The sequence below is a fragment of the Zootermopsis nevadensis genome, unplaced genomic scaffold (assembly GCF_977971745.1).
Source record: "Zootermopsis nevadensis isolate Lab colony 2312 unplaced genomic scaffold, Znev_1.0 Znev_ptg000012l, whole genome shotgun sequence".
Classification (NCBI taxonomy): Eukaryota; Metazoa; Arthropoda; class Insecta; order Blattodea; family Termopsidae; genus Zootermopsis; species Zootermopsis nevadensis.
In genome coordinates this window covers 13,721,900-13,742,116 of record NW_028259144.1, presented here as the reverse complement: position 1 = coordinate 13,742,116, position 20,217 = coordinate 13,721,900, and the positions used below count along the sequence as shown (strand labels likewise).

At 35.6% G+C, this 20,217-nt stretch overlaps 2 protein-coding genes across 51 annotated transcripts in view; one reads left to right on the top strand and one right to left on the bottom strand.

The window, feature by feature from the left end:
• Positions 1 to 454: 454 nt before the first annotated feature.
• On the bottom strand, positions 455 to 8,014 carry LOC110830040 (proteasome alpha4 subunit). Its single transcript, XM_022064418.2, has 6 exons — positions 7,801 to 8,014; positions 6,694 to 6,820; positions 5,633 to 5,746; positions 2,641 to 2,774; positions 1,553 to 1,735; positions 455 to 649 (listed from the first exon to the last, which is right to left on the bottom strand). The coding sequence occupies exons 1-6, from the start codon at positions 7,900 to 7,902 to the stop codon at positions 560 to 562; spliced, it is 750 nt and encodes a 249-aa protein (XP_021920110.1). The 5' UTR covers positions 7,903 to 8,014; the 3' UTR covers positions 455 to 559.
• A 739-nt stretch (positions 8,015 to 8,753) lies between these two features.
• LOC110830072 (uncharacterized) overlaps positions 8,754 to 20,217 on the top strand; it is a 122,394-nt gene continuing 110,930 nt past the window's right edge. For 15 of the 50 annotated variants that reach the window (XR_015534979.1, XR_015534980.1, XM_087348049.1 and 12 more), the window contains exons 1-6: positions 8,756 to 9,051; positions 12,190 to 12,389; positions 13,648 to 13,851; positions 13,997 to 14,618; positions 17,485 to 17,728; positions 19,544 to 19,603. Coding sequence is in view for 46 of the 50 variants with exons in the window: in XM_087348049.1 (XP_087204175.1) it covers positions 12,204 to 12,389; positions 13,648 to 13,851; positions 13,997 to 14,618; positions 17,485 to 17,728; positions 19,544 to 19,603 (1,316 nt within the window). In the remaining 4 variants the exon portion in view is untranslated. Of the gene's footprint in view, positions 9,052 to 12,189; positions 12,390 to 13,647; positions 13,852 to 13,996; positions 14,619 to 17,484; positions 17,729 to 19,543; positions 19,604 to 20,217 lie in introns of all 50 variants that reach the window. The other 35 variants (XM_087348048.1, XM_087348059.1, XM_087348057.1 and 32 more) reach the window with 9 other exon arrangements.

The window sequence follows — 20,217 nt, the reverse complement described above, 5'->3', positions numbered from 1 at the left end:
TGATCAAAATCCATCAATCAGTTCTCAAGTTGAATCATGTGGACAGACAGGTACTGCCCTATATACATTCATTTCATGCACATCATGGAAATAACACACAATAATTACAAATTTTGTTCTTACCTCAAAGAAAGCATTATGAAGACCAATTGGTTTATGCTGTTTAAGGATATAATCACTATTTATTCTGAGAATGATATGAAATCCACAAATTTGCCGCTGTGGAAAAAAGGAAAATTATTGAATATTAAAGGAGGTAATGCATTACCAAATTTTATTTACTGACTACTAAGAATGGCATGTTGTGCAAATTAGTACATTTCTCACACAAGAATCTATTTTATTTAATATATTTTACATTAGTACAGCACTTACTCTGAGTTGAACTCTGGATAAGTCACATTTGACACTAAACAACAGAAGAATTATCAGGGATAATAAATAGCCATAAGAGTAGAAAAATGCATTTTTGCTAGAGAAGCACTTTATTACTTTGTGAAAAAAGTTATAATTGTTACACAAAGTTGATACAGTTTACCACATAACATGAATGCAATATTTATTTTTTCTGTTTCTTCTTCTCTGCTTCTTCTTCCTTTTCTTTCTCTATTTCTACCACATATTCCTCAATCTTTTCCACATCCAACATCTGTGAAAAACAAATCTTTTTAATGTTTCTTAATGTACAGTTTAATCCTGATACAATAAGAATTTATATATATAATATTAGGAATAATGCTCATTCTAACAGGAAGTGGTAGTATCTGAAAATTACAGAAATACATAATCTTCATATCTGTCCCCAAACTCATAATTATGTCATGTGCCCACCAGTCCTGAGTTCAATTCTGGACAGGGTGTCCGAGATGGACCTTACACCTGATTGGTCATAATTTTTATTATGGAGATGTGAAATTTATGCCCCATACACACCCATTTTCTAAATGAGTCAAATGATGGTATGACTGATGATGGTTTTTCTTTGAGAGCAACACTTTGCAGGTTTTGTGTTTTACAGTACATTCCATTGTGCACAAAAAACAGCCCCCCTCCCCAATTTCATGTTGTGTTATACATGAGTAAATGCAGTGATCTTCAGTTTCATACATCCACACTGAAATATCACTGTTACACAGAAAGCTGTACTTATTCTTGCAATTGAACCTGGGGTTTCAGTGAAGTTACTAATCAAAGAAATCACAAAATAAAAGTTGTGGATGCATGTTAAATACAAAGATTCCATTAATGTGTATACACTGTTAATCTCATGTCCTAATACCAAGCCACACTCATGAGTAGAGTGAGAAAGGCTGCCACCTCATAAGACAAACACTGCCTCTTTCAGGCAGTTATTTAAATATAACTGGCAGACCATGCAGCATGCCATTTAAAAGAAGCTACAAAAAGTTTATTTTCCTGGAAAAATGTACATTTTTCTAGTCCTCTTAGAAATGTTGTAAACAGGGATCTATGGTAGTAAGAAATTCACCTTAAAACCAAGAACAAGTACAGTGTCCCTTAAACTGAAGACATTACCATTTTCAGACATTACCTGCATTGGTTCTCCACGTCGCATTACTGCTATTTCCAGATGTTTTCGTCCAGACTGCACTACCTCAAGTAATGCCCTTATGGCCAATTTCACTGTGCCCTTCTCTGTAGATACAAGCTCCTCAGTATAATATTTCTCCAAAAATTCTCTCACTGTCTTTGCACTACGGCCAGTTGCATTTGCCTGTAACAGTGTATCTTCTTAGAGAAATCGATAGGAATCTGCACTTATCAAAATAAAGCCCAGCTGGTACCTACAGAAGTCTGACGCATGTTCTCTCTCAGTAATGGATGACAACATAATTTTGTATAAAAAGTTATAAACCCATCCTGAGGTTAGTACAAAATAAATTGAATATATGTTACAACATATTTCCATTTTACTTATATTGATGTCTGGAATCAATGGTATGATAATCACACACTATATTATAAGGCAATCAATGGGCTTTCATGGTAGACAACCCTTTACAAAAATATGAACTACCATGTCTTGAACTAGATTTAAGTGCTTTGTCTGAATATGATTTTATATAATGTTTCAATCATTGGTAATAATCTTTGATATATACAGTATACACATGAAATACACATACACATAAATAATAATATAAATAATGATTCTGCATCAGTCACTCAATTTTTATAGTAGAGAATGAGAAGTACAATAAAATATAAAACAGATTAATGATTAATTCCTGTTTATTTTAATTACATTTTTTCACCTGCACAGATCATATAATATTAAATGGATGATGAACTGGGAAGAATATGAAATAATGTGGATGGTCCATATCCTAGAATTTGTCTGAAGGCACTTAAAAAATGTGAAAACCCTCGATCATGATACCTGGTGATGGAGATAATGATTAAGATCCATGACTTCCTGAATGCAAGATGCTAATTAAGCTGCAATATTTGATTAAAAAGAGAAGAAATTGGAAAGCAGCAGTAGTTTCTTTATGCCATACCCCCTTTTTTGGCTAATGTTATTGGTCTTTACAGAGTGATGAGGCAATGCATTCAAAGTGCATTTAATATATTGTCACTCCTGCTGAACTTTTAAGCAGACACTATAGGAACACATACCTTCCACTCATAGTAAATTCCTGATGGTTCTGTCTGATATAAATGAGGGACTCCATCATAATCAAACCCAGCCAAAAGGCACGAAATACCAAATGGTCTTCGTCCATTACTTTGGGTATATTTCTGTTTCAGACCTACAAAAGTAAAGCATCTGTGATATACCTTTGGATTTTTAAGTTTTACTGTCATCTTCCAGGCTTTGCAAAGAGACTTATCTTTCACACATTTAAAATTTCAAGACACAAAGTAAAACTCAGTCCATAACACATCTAATCCATCACAATTCCAAATGGGTAAAAATTTTAGAAGTAACATTTTTTATGTTCATTTTATGCCATATAGGCTGCACCAAGTACTCCTCCAGAATTACTTTGTTTTATTTACTTTAAAATTATAAAATATGAGATTAGCTTTATCAAATAATCAGATGGCAGCATGTGACAGATCCTCAAAAACCATGCATCCTAACAGACGCAAAGTTCTGTAATGACAACATGAAACTATCACTCTCATAATAAAACCATGCACACTATCTGACATGATCATGAGCTACTCCAACAATCACAGCCAGTTTCTGTAACATTAACTTCCAATTTCCTTCTCCATCTTCCAAGTGGCTGTTCTCCAAAAGGGTAACCCACCAATACTACCTACGCACTTTTTGTTTCACATATCCAAACTACATTTCCAGTCTATAAGTAAGTAAAAGTAAAGCTGTCCTGCTATACACCATGTAGGCACTTGGGGGGGGGGGGGGGAGAGAGAGAGAGAGAAGAGGGTATGCCTCCTACTCATTCTTAACCCCAGCACTAGAAGGGGGTGAATGGTCAGTGTCATGCTTCAGCCATGCTTTATCCCCAGGAAAGGACCTCGGTACCCATTGGACAGGAGGCTGTGTGGGCTCCAGAGCCAGTCTGGATGCAGAGTCTCGAGGAAAAATCCCTATTGGGAATTGAACCCCGGTCATCCAGTCACTATACTGACTGAGCTACCCCAACAGTCTATAAGAAACAAACTATAAATTACAGAGTGTCCATAAATTATCTTTATGAAAGAACAGAAAATACCTAGGTGATTGAATGATTTTTAAGAACACTGCATTAACTCAAAGAATTTACCTCTACACAACGTGTTTCTAAATTATACATCATAATGAAAGGCCAGCTCCATGGAAAACCAGCATCAACCATTACCAATTAGATAGTTCCTGTTTCACAAATGTTCAGATAAACACAAAGGAAAGTTCTTCAATTTGGTACTCTATGATTAGGATACTTCTCCATGTACCACCTCACTACCACTATAATTTTCTCTGCATATACCTAGCACAAGGTGCATGACCATGTATTCAATAAATGTGTACTCTACTACCATTTCAGGCACAAATAGCCAGAGTAGCTGATGTGCCTATAAACCTGCTGCTACTACTACTACTACTACTCCAGTTGCTCCTGGTATGAGTTCTGAAAATAGCTGGCCAATATAAAAGTGCACAATTTGAATCAGTATTCCTACCAATACAACATATGCATTAATGAAAAAATACAATATCCTACCTACTATGACTTGAACCTCGATTTGCGCTGATTCAGAATAACGCCGATTTTGAAACCAGCAAGTCAAAAAGTTAAAAAATATTTTTTACTATTATTTATGTTTTACAATGTTTCTCGTACTTCTTATATTAAATCGTAATTCTTACATCGCTGATTTTGAACAAAAATTATAAATACAGTCATCTCTGCAATTATGTATGTTTCATAAACACAAATTTGCTCCAATGAGATCAATGAATCAGTAAAAGCTGTTTGTGAAATGCAAACTTTTGCATATGCGAGTTTGCTCTTATGAAATTTCATTCCTGGCGCTTTCAAAGGACTAATTTAATCTCTGCGGAAGTACCGGGGTTATTTTTCCTAAGCAATTTTCTATAGGTCAGCGTCTTACATGAATGCAACTATTGCACAACAGCAGAGATGACTGTACACATCAATCACATGAAAGAATCGCAGTCAATCGTATGGACCAACAAATTGCCAATTGTAAGTGTATAAAATATATATTTTTTAAATTCCCTTTATTCTATTTGCGTTATTTCAGAGCTTTAGATGTAACGCCATGATATTACTCATCAATGTTTGGGTGCTGGGAACGCATGTCATTGACTTCCCATTGATTTACATTATAAAAGAGTTTCAATTTACGCCGATTCCGTTTACGCCGTTTTGTCCAGGAATGCATCCCCGGCGTAAATCGAGGGCTACATGTATTTGATTTTCAAATCAACAGTAGTCTGCTACACTACCTACGTTTCTACCATGAGAGTAAGGATTCCAAGCAAATTATAGTCTTCGCCATTATGTTGCTGGGGAACCTATTTCCATGTCTCAGAAGTCACTGACATTAATTTAAGTTTTCTTCAAATTGGCAGTCTGTGCTTAATACATATCTGGCATACATAACTGTAATTAATGAAAGACAGAAAATAGCCACATATGGACAAATACAAGGAAATTATTAAACGACTGAAATTATGACACCAGCTATATGTTTACATCCCTTCCGATTTCAGATTTGGTAAATTATAACGTTCAATTTTTTTTGCACAGAATGCACAAGTGCCACACACGCTACTGACTTTAAATCCTCACATAAAATGTAAGCTTTCCAAGTAAAATCAGTTGCAGGGGCAAATGTATATAATATGCAACTATTAATTTCTGCACATTTAAACTATATATTTGGGCACACACTGTGGTGATTTGTAATTTCTAAATAAGTACTGTAAAGAATAATGGAAACTATCTATTAGTTTTCAGAAGCAGTGCCAGGAGGCAATTCTTGGCCCTTGGTTCTAACTGGAAAACTGGTTGGACCACCATGATTTATGGTACATAATTACACTCTGTTTATCAATCTGCTGCCATACTTCTCTGTCAAAATTCCATCCACAGATTACATATAAATTAATAATAAAAATAAGGAATCTTGCCTGCAATATATCTGGTAATATATTCCAATGTAACTGGATCTTCAACAGTCAGTTTGTGAGATTGACATTCTATCTGGGCTCGGTTTATAAGAATTCTGGCATCAGCAGTTAATCCTACAACAAATCAAGAAAAGCATGACCATCCACCATATACCCGTATACTTAGTACAATAATTAAAACACAGAACACATGATTTTAGGAGTGTTCACAACTACAGTTGCAAAATAGCACCTACTAACATCATCATGTCTGTCCATCTGTCTGCACATAACAATTTGTGAATGGCTGAACATTCTCATTAAATTTTATATTGGAGAGTTTTGCTAAAATGTGTTGACACATTCCAATTTTGGTTAAAATCTAAAAACAGTAATGAGCACTTGACATTAAATAAAAACCAATCTTTATAGTAAGATAAATGAAATATATACACAAGAAGTTTCTGCTTATATACAACACAAAATGATGTTTGTAAGACATTTGCTTGCATGTACACATTGGTAATTTACATCCTGGTCTGCTGTTTCTCTACTACCTCCAACATTATGGGTGGGTGTAAACAGCAAACACAAATTATAATTATATCTACTATTAAATACAATTCATGGTTTCAGTGTTCTTTATAGTTTTCACTTATAATATAATAAATTTACAGCAGCATAGGCCAGTAGATGATATATCTGTAAACCTATATTACAAATATCAACAAGAAATTATATTTCAAGTTACAAAGTATACAAACATTAAAGATACTATGTGCACCTATAAAACTGTAAAACAATGTGATCTATTATTCTCCCCACAAAATAAACAACAATAAGTTACTCTTATCAAACCCACTTCTCCATGATAGTTAATTATCAGAGACAAAGGCACGCAAGTAATGATGCAGAAATTATAAAACATAATGTGAATTAATATATAAAATAAGTCAACAAATAAATTGCACTTCAGTAGCTGTAAAAACTCCAAGTAACAAACAGTATAATTCATGCCTTTACTTCTTTTCTGTCGAACTTTTGTACAGCCATGCAAATCTTTCTTATATGGTAATAATTACCTGCAAAGGCCATAACAACATGATCATCCAAGAGACAAATCTTTCTCACTGTGCGTTCTTCTTGTAACTTAGCTACAGATTTCTTTTCTACACCAAGGACAACCACATCTGATCCACGAACACCAACCTGTTTATTGAGAAAGAGTAATATACACAAGAGCTCCATATCTGACAGTCAGTTAAGACTCAAGGAAACAATGTAGAAGGAAGCAATAAAATCCTACATTATGGTTCTATCCCAGCATAGTTTGTCTCTAGGATGAGTTCTGAACTTGGGGCATCCCAAATATGAAGCAAGAGACAATATATAAAATTTCTTAAACAAGTTCCAACATGACTCTCTTTTCTGAGCACCTACCATGTCTCTGGACACTGTGTTTTGTTTTTGCACTTTGAGACTAGTTATTCCAGGTTTATTTTTTTTATTTAATGGTACTGCTACTAGCTCAGACTAAAAAGCACTGAAGGATAAAAAACTGAAAAACAGTGAATTTGAAAGGATATAAAATTATGTGGTCATGTCCTAATTTAAGGTATTATTCAAATATTTTCCTGGAGTGACTGAGGACAACAAAAACCTCCATACAGATAGCCAGTCTCCAGGCAGACATTTGAATACAGGAACTTCTGGAACAGAAGCACAAGTGCTAACCACTCAGCCTCAACATCCAGTACAGAATACTGTCCCATATAACATGATTGAATGAAGAGTAAAGACATATATAGTAGTTGTAATTTTTACTATCTATAAATAAGATGGACTTACTGTGAAACATTTTGTGTTTAATTGCGGAAAAATGTAGTAAAGATGAATTTTCCAATTTCATTTATTATCAAAAAAATGTTGTTACTGGTTCCTGTATTGTTTATATTAGCTTATGTGCATATTATGTATTGGTTCCTTATTATTTGTGAATGTTATTAAGTTTATTTTGTCAAAATTTAAAGTAAGCTTGTTGGGATATAGGCCATTTTCCATAACGACAAAGAAAAGATATAACCTGAAAGCCAATAGATAACTCCTGTTGCATTCAGCAATTATTATACTACTAAAAAAACAATTCAGCACACACGTATATTCCAAACTATCTATCTAGAATAACTCACAGCCGTGGATCCTTTACGAACCGCTTCTTGTGCATATTCAACCTGCAATAAGTGACCATCAGGTGAAAATACTGTAATTGCTCTATCATACCTAGAACCCATGTTGCTTGTCAAATTTACGCTTTGTAATTATATTAAACAAATGACTTCACAAAATCAGTACAAACAAATGACAAACGTTGTACCGATCAGAAATGTTATAATAATGCACAGACTCACAGACTGTATACTTAAAAATTCACATATAAGCCATGAATCACAGACAGTAAACGTTACCAAACCAACAAATACGAAACTATACCTCCAGGTAGCGCGGACGTACGCAAGCGTAAGTGTGGATAACGATTTAAATCGTTCCTTTTTTTCCAACGAACAAAACACGCATTAAAAATATTATCACATAAATGTTTCTCCATGAGGTCAAATTCCGACAAATTTGCTCAGATGTTTGGTCCACTGATCAGTGATACCAGGAACTTTAGGTTTTGATGTTCTCAGACTTTTTACCACTTCCCTTGAAGACTTCTACTTTATTTTAATTTCCTGTGAAATGTGAGGTTATGTTTTTAGGATTTCTACAACGAAGTTACATTTCACCTTCAGATACAATGTTTGACATGATTTCACCAGCTTTACTTAGGATGCATTTTCTATCTTGTTGCAATTTATGGATATTTGTCAAAATATAACATTTGTAGTTCAGGTACAAATTGTCTTAACATATTTTTTCGACTAAATGCGAGTACTCAAATGCGCAGAGTAACAAAATATAATGTATTTTTCAGAAACTAAATATGTACTGTACATAAATGTACGAGTCACACACACACAATTCTTTGATTATTTCAAATAGACTTGTGTATCATAAGTGGGGTTCAATAATGCTTGATTGATCTATATGAAAGCACCCAATTTTCAGTCTTATCCATAATAGCCAACAACGCGAGCTAAATTACGGAAAAATTGTTAAAGTGCATCGTATGTAGGTCTTTGTAAGTCAGTATCATAAAATCAAGGTCCCTACGAATATACTATGAGTAATGGTACTTCTCTGCAATTAGTATTGCACATTATGTAGACTATATATTTGTAGTGGTACTCCTGTCTCACCGACGCGACGCTAATTCCATATTGTGAAAAAAAAATTCGGTCCGTGAAAGGGTGTCTGCGCCATTTTGTGGAGTAGTAGAAAGTTCGGTTCGGAGGTTGAGAAGATTAAAGTTTTTTTTATGTTGTACGTGCAACAATAAGGTAATATTTTAATTGAAGAACGTGTATATCAGAGTGTGTGATTGTTTATTTTTGTGTTCTGATATATTGCATATTAATACAATTAAGAATGTAAGGCGTCTGAATCTGTCAGGTACTCTACATTTACCATCATATAACCACGAATTCTTCTGTGTGTTTGCCGCGGGTTTTGATGAAATGTGTGCGATTTTGATTTTGTTGAATGCCAGTTAAATAGTTTCAAGTAAAATTTATGTTCCGTTGAATGGAAGGTTTATAAACCAAGATCATAGACTAGGATTTTTTATATTTTTTTTTCAAATTGAAAGTTTGTTGAAGTATAATTTCTTAGCATTTGGGAGTTTGCGGTCTTTGTAGTAGAATATAATTCTTTTACTTTCCGCATATCCTTCATAGGTCTAAGCTGAGAATGTAGAACATGTAGCACAAATACAATTCATGTTTCTAATACATATATAAATTACCATAGATGTGACAGTAATTTACAGTCTGCTACAATATTACTGCAAAAATAATTATACAAGAAAGCACACGAATTCAAAACTAATCCAATAGATAGTTCGAGGAAAGATCATGTTTCTATTGAACTGGTGGTAAATGGGCTATCTGATCATGATGCTCAACTTGTAGTCATAAAAAATATAAAATCAGCTTTGATACATCATGAATTTTGGAAACAAACTAGACTTATTATTAATGTTACTTTTATAGAATTTAAACACATGTAAGTAATGAAAGTTGGAAATCAATATTAAGCAACCATAATGTAGATTCAATATTTGACACTTTCTTAAACATCATCTTAAGACTTAGGAAACATGTTTTCCCACCAAAACAGGAAGGTTATGATGATTTCTTCTCGGGCTCCTATGCTTCAGGTGGTTAAATGAAGAAAATTATCTTTGTTCTTGTCCCCAGGGTACTGAAGTTGTAGGGGATCGCATCCATGTTATATATATATATATATATATATATACACACACACACACACACACACACACACACACCTACCTGCAGATTAGCCAGTAGAGTCTTGAAATGGTGTTTTCTTCATTTAACCACCTGCAAGACTAGTAGCCTGAGAAGATTTTTTTATATTTGGTCACTGTAAAAGCTTCAGGTCAAGAAAAAAGGGTGTTTGATGCTGATGAATTTATAACCAAATGAATCAAAAAATCTTGTAAACATAAACAAAATCTTAACTTAAATATCTTATCTAGGAGCAACATAATGAAAATTCACTATAGGAAATTTTGGAAATTATTAACTTGGGTCATTAAGGATGCCAAATGTATGCATTACAACAAACAGATGTTGGAGTTATATAATAAAATTTCAGGGGAGGTCATGGCCAGAAAACTGGCTGAAGTACCATAGATGATGATGAATAAAATGTCAGACAAATTCAGGTGTTTGCAATATAAATATAAGTTGCAGACATAACCCTCATGTATGAAATGCTAACCTCAGAAAATACAAAAATGAGTTTACTATACTGGAATGAAAGTACTTATTTTACATGTTTGTTGACATTTGGACGTTTTGGTTTGCACATTGTGTAATTAAGAAATGAGTTGGTTTGCATAAAACAATGAAGAAGACTGAATTTGACATGCATGCCTGCTTGCTGTGTGGCATATCAGAGTTTGATTTGCTTTTGTTGGAAACTTGCTTGTCAAAGTTTGATTTCCATGCATGCTTAAACCTAATTGCAGATCACTAAGGTTCTATCTGAAAATTTAAGCCTTTAGTGAGGATACATTTTTGAGCTCCAGAGTGTCTTAATTAAACTGCACAAGTAGATAATTTTCTGATCATATGATGTTTTGAAGAAGTCCTTGACTTTGTGTACACAAACTGGTTCAACTTTATATTTATGATACTAAGTTACTTATTAGCCTTACAACTGAGAATTTGTAAGGCGATTTTGGGTTCTGTGGGCTTTTTATTTAACAATTAATAATTTGGCTGCTTGCACCATACCAAATTAGGTTGCTCATCATTTGACCATTTTTATGTTTACAAATAACTATACAAAAACATTTAATAGGCCTTTTGATTTTCCCCAAGTTTTTATGGTCATGGATTTGCGGGTCACATTTATGTGGGTAATAAGAATGTAAGTGGATGTGTTTCCATGGTTTCTTCTACTTCTGCTACTACTAGTACATTAGCGATTCAGTAATCTTTCCTCCCAGTGTCAGAAGTCTTGGAGCTAACCTTAATTACTGGTCTAATGATTGAGGTTAGCTCTCTCTATCGGACCCAACTGTTCCTTCAATCAATTTTAACCTGAGGACGAAAACGGATCGAGCTGCTGAAATGTAGTGTTCTTTTTTTTAAAAAAAAACACATGATGGAAATATTCCAAGAATTTAGTGATCTGTATTGTAACACACCAAGGTTCTTGGTCAAACTACATATATTGTTTATAGCACATACTTTGTTCAAGTAACTAGACAGATACATGTAGATGTGAATTTTTATTGCCCACTCCCCCTATTTCAGATGCAATGGGTAAGAAACTATCTGTTTTGAATGTGAGATTTCAGGTTCTCATAGCAGTGAGTATGAAGATTACAGCTTTCTAGTATGTTTGTTGTATGCTCACAGACATTGGTCAACATTTTAGCGGTGCTAACATTGTGCTGATGATGAAGACAGTAAGCACCTCTTAAGTGTTATTCAACTTCTGTGAGACTATGTGGTATTATATCCCAGAAGGCTGTCATCTTGATGCATGTTTGTATTATTTTCTGTACCCACTATTCTATTGTACAGCTACAATTAATATTTTAACTGAAGTGTAATATTCCATTTGTAATTCTGTAGTACATCATCCTGGTGTATTATTAGTTCATTAGTTTTGTCTTTGATATGCCATCTCGTCTCACACATTTCCACTGCACTTTTTACTGTTGTGCATTGACTACATGTTCTGGCTAAGTATAGGCATGATGATGTCTATATAGTAGCCATAACATTTAGTCTAATCAATATGACAGACTTTGCGTAATAGTGAAAATGTATTAGAAATGTGTGACGAGTGATGCTACATCAAACATGGAACTAATAATTTGCATTTAAGATTGTATGCATTTCAGGAAAGTTGGCACAATGTTTAATCTGTGTTCACAGTTGTTAAAAGGAAAATGGGAACCAACCAGCAGTTTTCTTTACGTTGGAACAATTACTTACGCCACATTACATGTGCTTTCGACTCTCTGCGGAGTGATGAAGATCTTGTGGATGTGACTCTGAGTTGTGAAGGAAAGCGAATACGAGCCCACAAGATGCTATTGTCTGCTTGTAGTTCATATTTCAGAGATCTTTTCAAGGTGAGTGAAATAAGAGGTGGTTTCATTAAACCTTAACTGGAAATGTGTGATGCCCATGATAATTTTTCTATTCTGTTTCTGTTTTGGCAGCTTATTACCAAAATAACCATTTGGTTAAATGCAGAATGTTTATGTATGAATATGACATACGCATGACTGAGTAGTTAGCCTTGCTTCATATTTTTAAGGTCAGTTCAACCAGTCAAGAGACCAAATTAACAGCAGAGAAAAAAAACATGTACCTATAAGTTCCACTAACCAGGATGAAAGAACATTACATTTCCCATGTTCTCCCTTATGAAAATGTGTTTTGGTTTAATGCTTCTTCACCTTTGAAGAGGATTTGCAAGATTGTACTGCTGTTTGTTACAGTTTTCATGAAATCAGGCAGGTAGTGTTCAATATTTGTCCCGCGCCGTAGCCACGCGGTCTGAGGCATCATGCTTCGGACCGGCGATGCAGAATGCGCGCTGGTTCGAGTCTCGGGGGGAGAGAAATTTTCTCATGAGCTTTCGACCAGTGTATGGGACCGGTGCCAACCCAGCATCGTGAGGAAATTGGGGAGCTACAATGGCTAGCGTAATCCGGTCAGGAAAACTAGCAATGGCTGGGGGTTCGTCGTGCTGACCACACGTCACACTATATCTGGTTGGATGATCGTTCACCTCTGCTTAGGCATGTGAACGTGAGACCAGCAGTCAAGCTAGTCAGCTTTGGCTCTCTGGAGCTGTTACGCCATGGATTTATTTTATTTTTATTTATTTTAGTATTTAATATTTAATCAAAAGTTGGACATTGTTAATATATTTATGAAGAAACAAAATTTCTCCTTTGAAACCTTAAGTGAGTAAGTGTGGGAATATGCTTTTGGCAGAAAGTTCCTTTGATTTTGTTTAATTTCCAATTTATTTGTAGTTTATTTAATGGTGTCATTTACTTGGACTGTATAGCATTAAATGATAAGGTAGCTAGTGAATAATGAGTTGGAAAGAATATGGAAGAAAGTGGTCGTGATGTGTTGGGGCAGCCTTTGCCTGACAGGACTAAGGATAACCATCAATTATCCAAGATAGCTGATTTCTTGACCAAGATTTGAATCTGGGATCCAGAATATGAAATAGTGTTGAACATTCAGCTATGATTTGGTCAAGTTGTCACGAATATGTACAGATGCAATAGGACTAGTGTTAGTTCGTTAGTTAGCTTTACAACAGATAATTTTAACCATTAACAACATTGGAATAAATGTGTGTTGCAGGAGAACCCTTGCCAGCATCCTGTGATAATATTCAGAAACGTAAAATTTGAAGATCTGGCAGCATTAGTAGATTTCATGTACCAAGGTGAAGTGAATGTTGTACAAGATCAGCTTTCATCTTTTCTTACAACAGCTGAATTGTTGGCAGTTCAGGGACTCTCTGATGGGAACGGAAACGACCACGGATCTGATGATCCAAAGGAGGTGCGAAATGTTCTGCAGAAATAAAATCAGCTATATAGCTGCTTATAAATTATGATGTTTATTTCCTAAGTGTCATATATATATATATATATATATATATATATATATATATATATATATAAATACGCATACATTGTGCTTGCAGGTTGAATTACCCGATTCTCCATTGTTGCCACCTGAGCCAGAAGTTCAACTTAGTAATAATACTCATGGACAGAAACAGTTATCAACTTCTAGTAGTGTGAGTGGAAGTGTCTCTTCACCTGTTTCTTTCTTCCCTGTGGACCAACGGCCTGACTCTCCACCCTGCAACAAGCGACGGAAATGGGGAGGTAGTGTAGGGGGGACTGTGAAGAGTGGAAACAATCCTGTACTACCTAGTAGGGAAACAGTTGAGAAGGATGGGGAAAGAGAAAGGGAAACTGAAAGGAGACGGGTTTCAGCTGCATCTGCAACTTCATCAATCAGTAAATCAAGCCAAGACCCTATTGAAATTATTCCAGTTCCAAACTTGAAATTGGAAATGCCAGACTACATGGAACAAGAACAGGATGCCTCTTCTTGTAGTTATAGTGACTCCAATCAAGGTGGTGGTGGCAGCGGTGGTGGTCAGGGTTCAAGTCGAGACCCCTTGCCTCCTATGTCACAGCTTCTTGCACATGGTACATCAACAGACAGCAAACAAGAACCATCAGAAATGTATAGCACCAATTCTGGGGATTCAACACTTCCACCCTCAGCAGAAAGTCTGTCAGCATCAGATATAAGTAAGAATATTACTTTTATTCCTTTCTGAAAATTTCATATGTAACATTGGCAGATGTTTTAACCCTTCTGGCCAGGATCATTCCCAGCACAAAATTGCATGGTGTGCGAGGAGCATTATTTGCTTGTTCTTAATATCAGAATGCCAAACTAGCCATTTTACGTTTTGAAGAATTTAAATGGAATTAGTATTTGATTAGAAGTTGCATTGATAACATGCAATTTAGTGTACTTTTTAGTATAGATTAAAATATTAATGTATTGTGTTTAAATTAGTGAAGGCAGGTGTAAATAGGGGTTCCAATTAAAGTTGATATGTTCATGTTTCAAGAGAAAGAACTAGATGTCTGTGGAGTCTTTGTTTTAATATATCACATTCTTTGGTAGCATAAATTTGATTGTGTTTACTTGAAAGTAGTGATAGACAGAAAGTCTTGGGAGACATTTTAATTGGTTATTAAGAAAAAAATATGTATGGATTGCTGTGACAGTTGTGTAACGACTTATCCGCCATGAAGTCAAGAAATGATTGTTACATCATCCACAGAATTTAATGTCTGTTGTCAGTATTAATGTGTGACTTCTTGTGAAGTAAAACAAGCATTGAACATTCCTGATGTTACAATTCCACAGATATAAATTTTTAGGAAGTATGCACAAAACAAGAACATCATGTGTGCTATTTTCATCACTGCAGTATCTCTGGAACATTAGGTTATACTTACGTTATTTTTACTATTTCTACTATGGAACTGTAGATGTATGATCTGTGAGAGTATGTTTAGGGAATATTTGTCTTATTGTTTGCCAATTTGTATGTATTTTAGTTGTAACTTACCACAAAATATCATTTTCATAAGCTAGCCAAAAATTGACATATTTCAGAACTGTTATAGAATATAAGTATGGAACTCTGTACATGCAACCACCTGTACATGGGTTCATATTTGCACCTGTTAACTGTCCTGTGATTTATATCATAATTCTCAGTTTTTGGTTAACTTAAGAAAATTGTAAAATATTGTGGTACTTATACCTAAAATATGCCATTGAGTTGGCTTTCAGGAGTAACAGTAAGGCAAGTATACCCCACAATCATTATTAATAAATCCCCAATTTGAGGGTTACAGCATGTCTATGTGACAGAGAAGTTCAGAATTATGGCAGTTTAAACCTGTGGAAGAATTACATAGTTCTATCTTTGTACATCACACTGTTATCAGGAAGTAAGTGTACTTTCAGATCTAATTCACAGAACATTATAAAATGTGGATACTGTTTCTGAAAGGAGTAGACATTTTCCATACAAAATTACATACTGTTTAGTGGTGTTGAATAGCAGGAAAGCTATCCCGCTGTGTGCCATGTAGGCAGTCAGGTATAGCCCATACTCATTTTCAACCTTGACACTAGATGGAGGGGTGAGTGGTCAGTGTCATGCCCTGGCCATATTTTGGGCCTGGGGAAAGGACTTTTGGTGCTCATTGGACAGGAGACTGGGTAAGCTCCAGAGCCAGTCTGGATGCAGAGGCTAGAAGGAAATCCTCTGCCTCTGCTGGGGATTGAACCCTGATTGTTCAGCCCATAGCCAGTCACTATACTGACTAAAACTGATTTTTCCAAACCTTGTTTAATTGTGGTGATGTGACCATAATACAAATATAAGCAATAGTCTGTACAGCGTTTAGGACTGTGCACTATTTCATGAATTTTATAACTTTTAATTAGAAGTATATCTTGTCATTAATTGATATTTACAGTATGTGTCAATTTGTGATGTAGTTCATGAAGGAAGAGAATGGAAGTTTACTCTGTTTTGTGTTCCATTTTAAATACTTTTCTGAGTGGATGGTTGTAACTCCATAGAAACTTCATTTTTGCCCGCCAAAAATTTGCTGGTTGGAAAGTGGCGTGTGGCAGGGCGCGTTGTAGTGGAGCAGCCTCCTGTTCTCTCACGTCTCCAGTCTTTTCTGACTGACTGCCTCAGACATGTCAAAACTTGGTCAAAGGCGGAATTAATGATAGCACCTCGGGGAACAAATTCTAAGTGAACAGTTCCTTCGATGTCAAAGAATACAATGAGCGTGACCTGCACGTGCAATCTTGATTGATGCACCTTTTTGGTCTTGGTTACAAGGGTGTCTTCCACAGGGAGCTTTGTGCTTTTGTCTCTGGGTCATAACCATAAACCCACGTCTCATCACTCATTATCGCTGTCAATAAGAAGGTGACCAGATAAATGCGCACATGATAAAAGCCCACACGGAAATTCTGCACAGAAAAAAGCCCTCTGTCATAAATGCTCACATGAAAAATACCCACACGGGAAAATGCTCACACGGACGAATACCCACGCTGATAAATGCTCACATTCACGATACTATAAAGTAATACACTCTTAATAATGCGTTATGTGCATGCTGTGAAGTAAAGTTCAAACATGCAGTATTATTATTGACATGAACAAAGAATATGTTTATAAATGAAATTATAATAAATGGAAAGTTCTGTAAAGTCAGCGTTTGCTGTGCTAGTTCACGTCAGCTGAATCAGTCCACCCACTCCAACATTGAGCTGAGACAGGCCAGCTGTATGCCGTGAGCTGGAATGTCCGTACGTGGAAAACCGTTAATCTCAGGTTAGCTCACTGGGCCGGCAGCGGGCTGAGTTGAGTCAGGTTGACAGAAACCTTTTTAGTAATACAAGAAGTGTGTGTAAGCGACATGAACTGTTCTGTTTCCTGAGCAGGCGGTTAGCTACAATGTTTCGGTGAGTACCTTTCCTTCTCTATATTTTCTATTTATATTGCTTTATCTTTTTAATGCACATTATTTTATTAGATGATATAGTTTTATTAATTTTTTTTAGAGCCAAGAATGGAGTTTTCAAGCAGTCAGAAGGGCAACAAAGTTTTGACTTTCTTAGGTTTTGAATATCTATATTTTCGCACTATAAATGGGGTGCTGACGTGGAGATGCAGGCAGAGTCGCTCTGTAAAGTGTAATTCCATTATGAAGACCAAAGATGGCAACATAGTACAACCACCAACTGAACATTGTCATGATTCCTGTCCTCAAAAAGCAGAAGCCAACATTGCCAAAAGCAAAATGAGGCAAGACATGAGAATTTTTCTATGAGCGTATTTTTCCGTGTGGGCATTCGTCCGTGTGACCATTTTTCTGTGTGGATACTTTTCATGTGAGCATTTATGACGTCTTTTTTTTTGTGCAGAATTTTTGTGTGGGCTTTTGTTGTGTAGGGTTTTGTCATGGAACCCAATAAGAATGATACGAAATGGCTTGGTCCCTCAACTCCGATGAAATGTGAACTCAATTCTTTTTCCTCCTGTGAGGATGTGTGGAACAAACTTTGCGCTGACACATTTGATGTTCAAATTGTCAGTCAAGATGGACTGAACTGTACCAAATGTAAGATCTATTTCCTCAGCTGATTCTCGAATGGTTGAACGTCGGTTTGATCAGATGAGATTATGGACTCGGGCGATGTTTTCATCATTTGGCGATGTTGAACAGGTGACTGCTTCTTACTTCATCTTCCAGCTACTAATTTTCTTGTCGAAACCTTTCAGACAACTTGAAAATCATCTTTTTTGTTACAGCATCGTCTCCGTAGTCTGTCTAGCATTTCATGTGTTTCTTTAGCTGTATTTCCAAGCTTAATTCATGTTTGCACTATGCTCAGAATGCAACATTTTGGAAGAATGGTACAAACACATGCTAACACAAATGAATCTCAATCCGCACTGGACTGTGATAATTGGTCGGTACTCAACATGCTCTTGAGGGAGGGTTGCCATAATAAGCCCTGCCCACTGACATTCTGTCACCACCACTCATTTGTTAGTAGTGGGATCATTCACCGAAATTATTGTTCACACTTAATATGTGTGATGAAATGAAGTTGTGAGAAGGCAGCATCTTGATGTTATGGGTTCTTTATGATATTATGGTGTTCCAGGTTTATGAAAATGTGTAGCCTATGATTTATAATTTTTTGGCCCTGCCTGCATAAGATGCAATAATCTTTAACTCACTTGGAAATAAGTAGTACTGTTGTTAGCTCTTCATATGAACTCTATATCATTGAAGCATGCAATTAGTTGCTGGGTTGTAGAGGTCAGAGTACATACAAGTATGACTAGTATCAGAAAGAATCACCACTTTGTTATTTACTTACAAAGCAGAGAAGCTAGTTACGGGTGGAGCAAGCACACAGTTAATGGCTATTGCTGTTTTGCAGTGGACAGGGCTCATTGCTGATACAAAGGATCATCAACTCATAGCAACTGTATAAGTATATGCATGTGATTAGAGGTACCACAGAGAATGGTTTTTAACATAAGAAAGAAATATTTTTTGGGCTTGGACCAATCACTGACATAGATTAACCCCTTGAAACTGAAGCTCAGGTAAATGTTGAAAAATGTACTTCTGCTGCAAAGAAAACATTTCTCCATTACAAAGAGTAGTTGGTAAATTGTGTTAAGGAAATGGCCTGTGTTTAGTCTGAGGGTCATGTGAAAACAGACACGCTTTTTGGGTAAAATTGTTAACAAATACACAGTAAATTCCTAAAACAGGCTGTCACACTAACAGCTTCAGATCATTTTTATAATGAAGCTGAATTGCTGTCCTTTTTTGTGTGCTGTATCACTTTTGAACTTTAAATAAGCAAAAAATCGTTCCACTTCAGTTTTGGGTAATGAACATTTTGATAATTTTTAACAGAAGGCACATACTATTGCATCATAAAATGAGACATTCTAAGAAAATATATGATTACTTTACAGAGTATTGTTGCATAGAAAGAAATTTTATATTAACAGCCTGATATCTGTAACAAGTTTATTCAAGATAAGAGTGGTTGATAACATTTTACTGTTTGTAAGCATACTTTCTTTTTATAGGTCAGATACTAGCCAAACCTGGACCATCAGGAGAGAACCAGTCACAGGATTCCTTACAGGGTGAGTACAATTAACAGTTTTTTATGTACTCCTCTTTTACCATGGTGCTTCTTTAAATACAGTTACGTTGCAAATTGAAAGTGGTTTCCAGAATGAAATGAAGCTGTCATTTAAACATGAGTATTTAAAGAAAGGCAGTATATTTTGAGCACTTGATAGGGAGTGAAATCAATACCTCTATTAAAAAACCCAGTTAATGATTAGGAGTGTGTCAGTTACACTAAACAGTTTTTCCTCTCCACCAATCAGAAATTTGTTTTTAAAAAATATTTTTTAAACATTTTCCCACTTCCATCTTTTTTCAAAATGTATGCTTCTAATACTACTTTTAAATTGTGTTGGAAGTTTTGTAGTATATGTAGGAGCATATAATATAGGAACAAACATAAGGCATCAATACTGTCACAGTCTCCAGAGTAAGACCTTTGTGAATGGCACCAGAAATGTTTAGAGGTCTTTTTGGGGGGGGGGTGGGAAGTGAGAGTTACATGGGTCGGGGTGTTAAGTGGCTGTCTGGCTGGGTAGTGACGTCACATACGATTGTGCATGGGTTGCTAGGGAATCCCCATCTAGTGACTTGTGTGCATAGACATGTTTTCATGTAAAATTGCCCA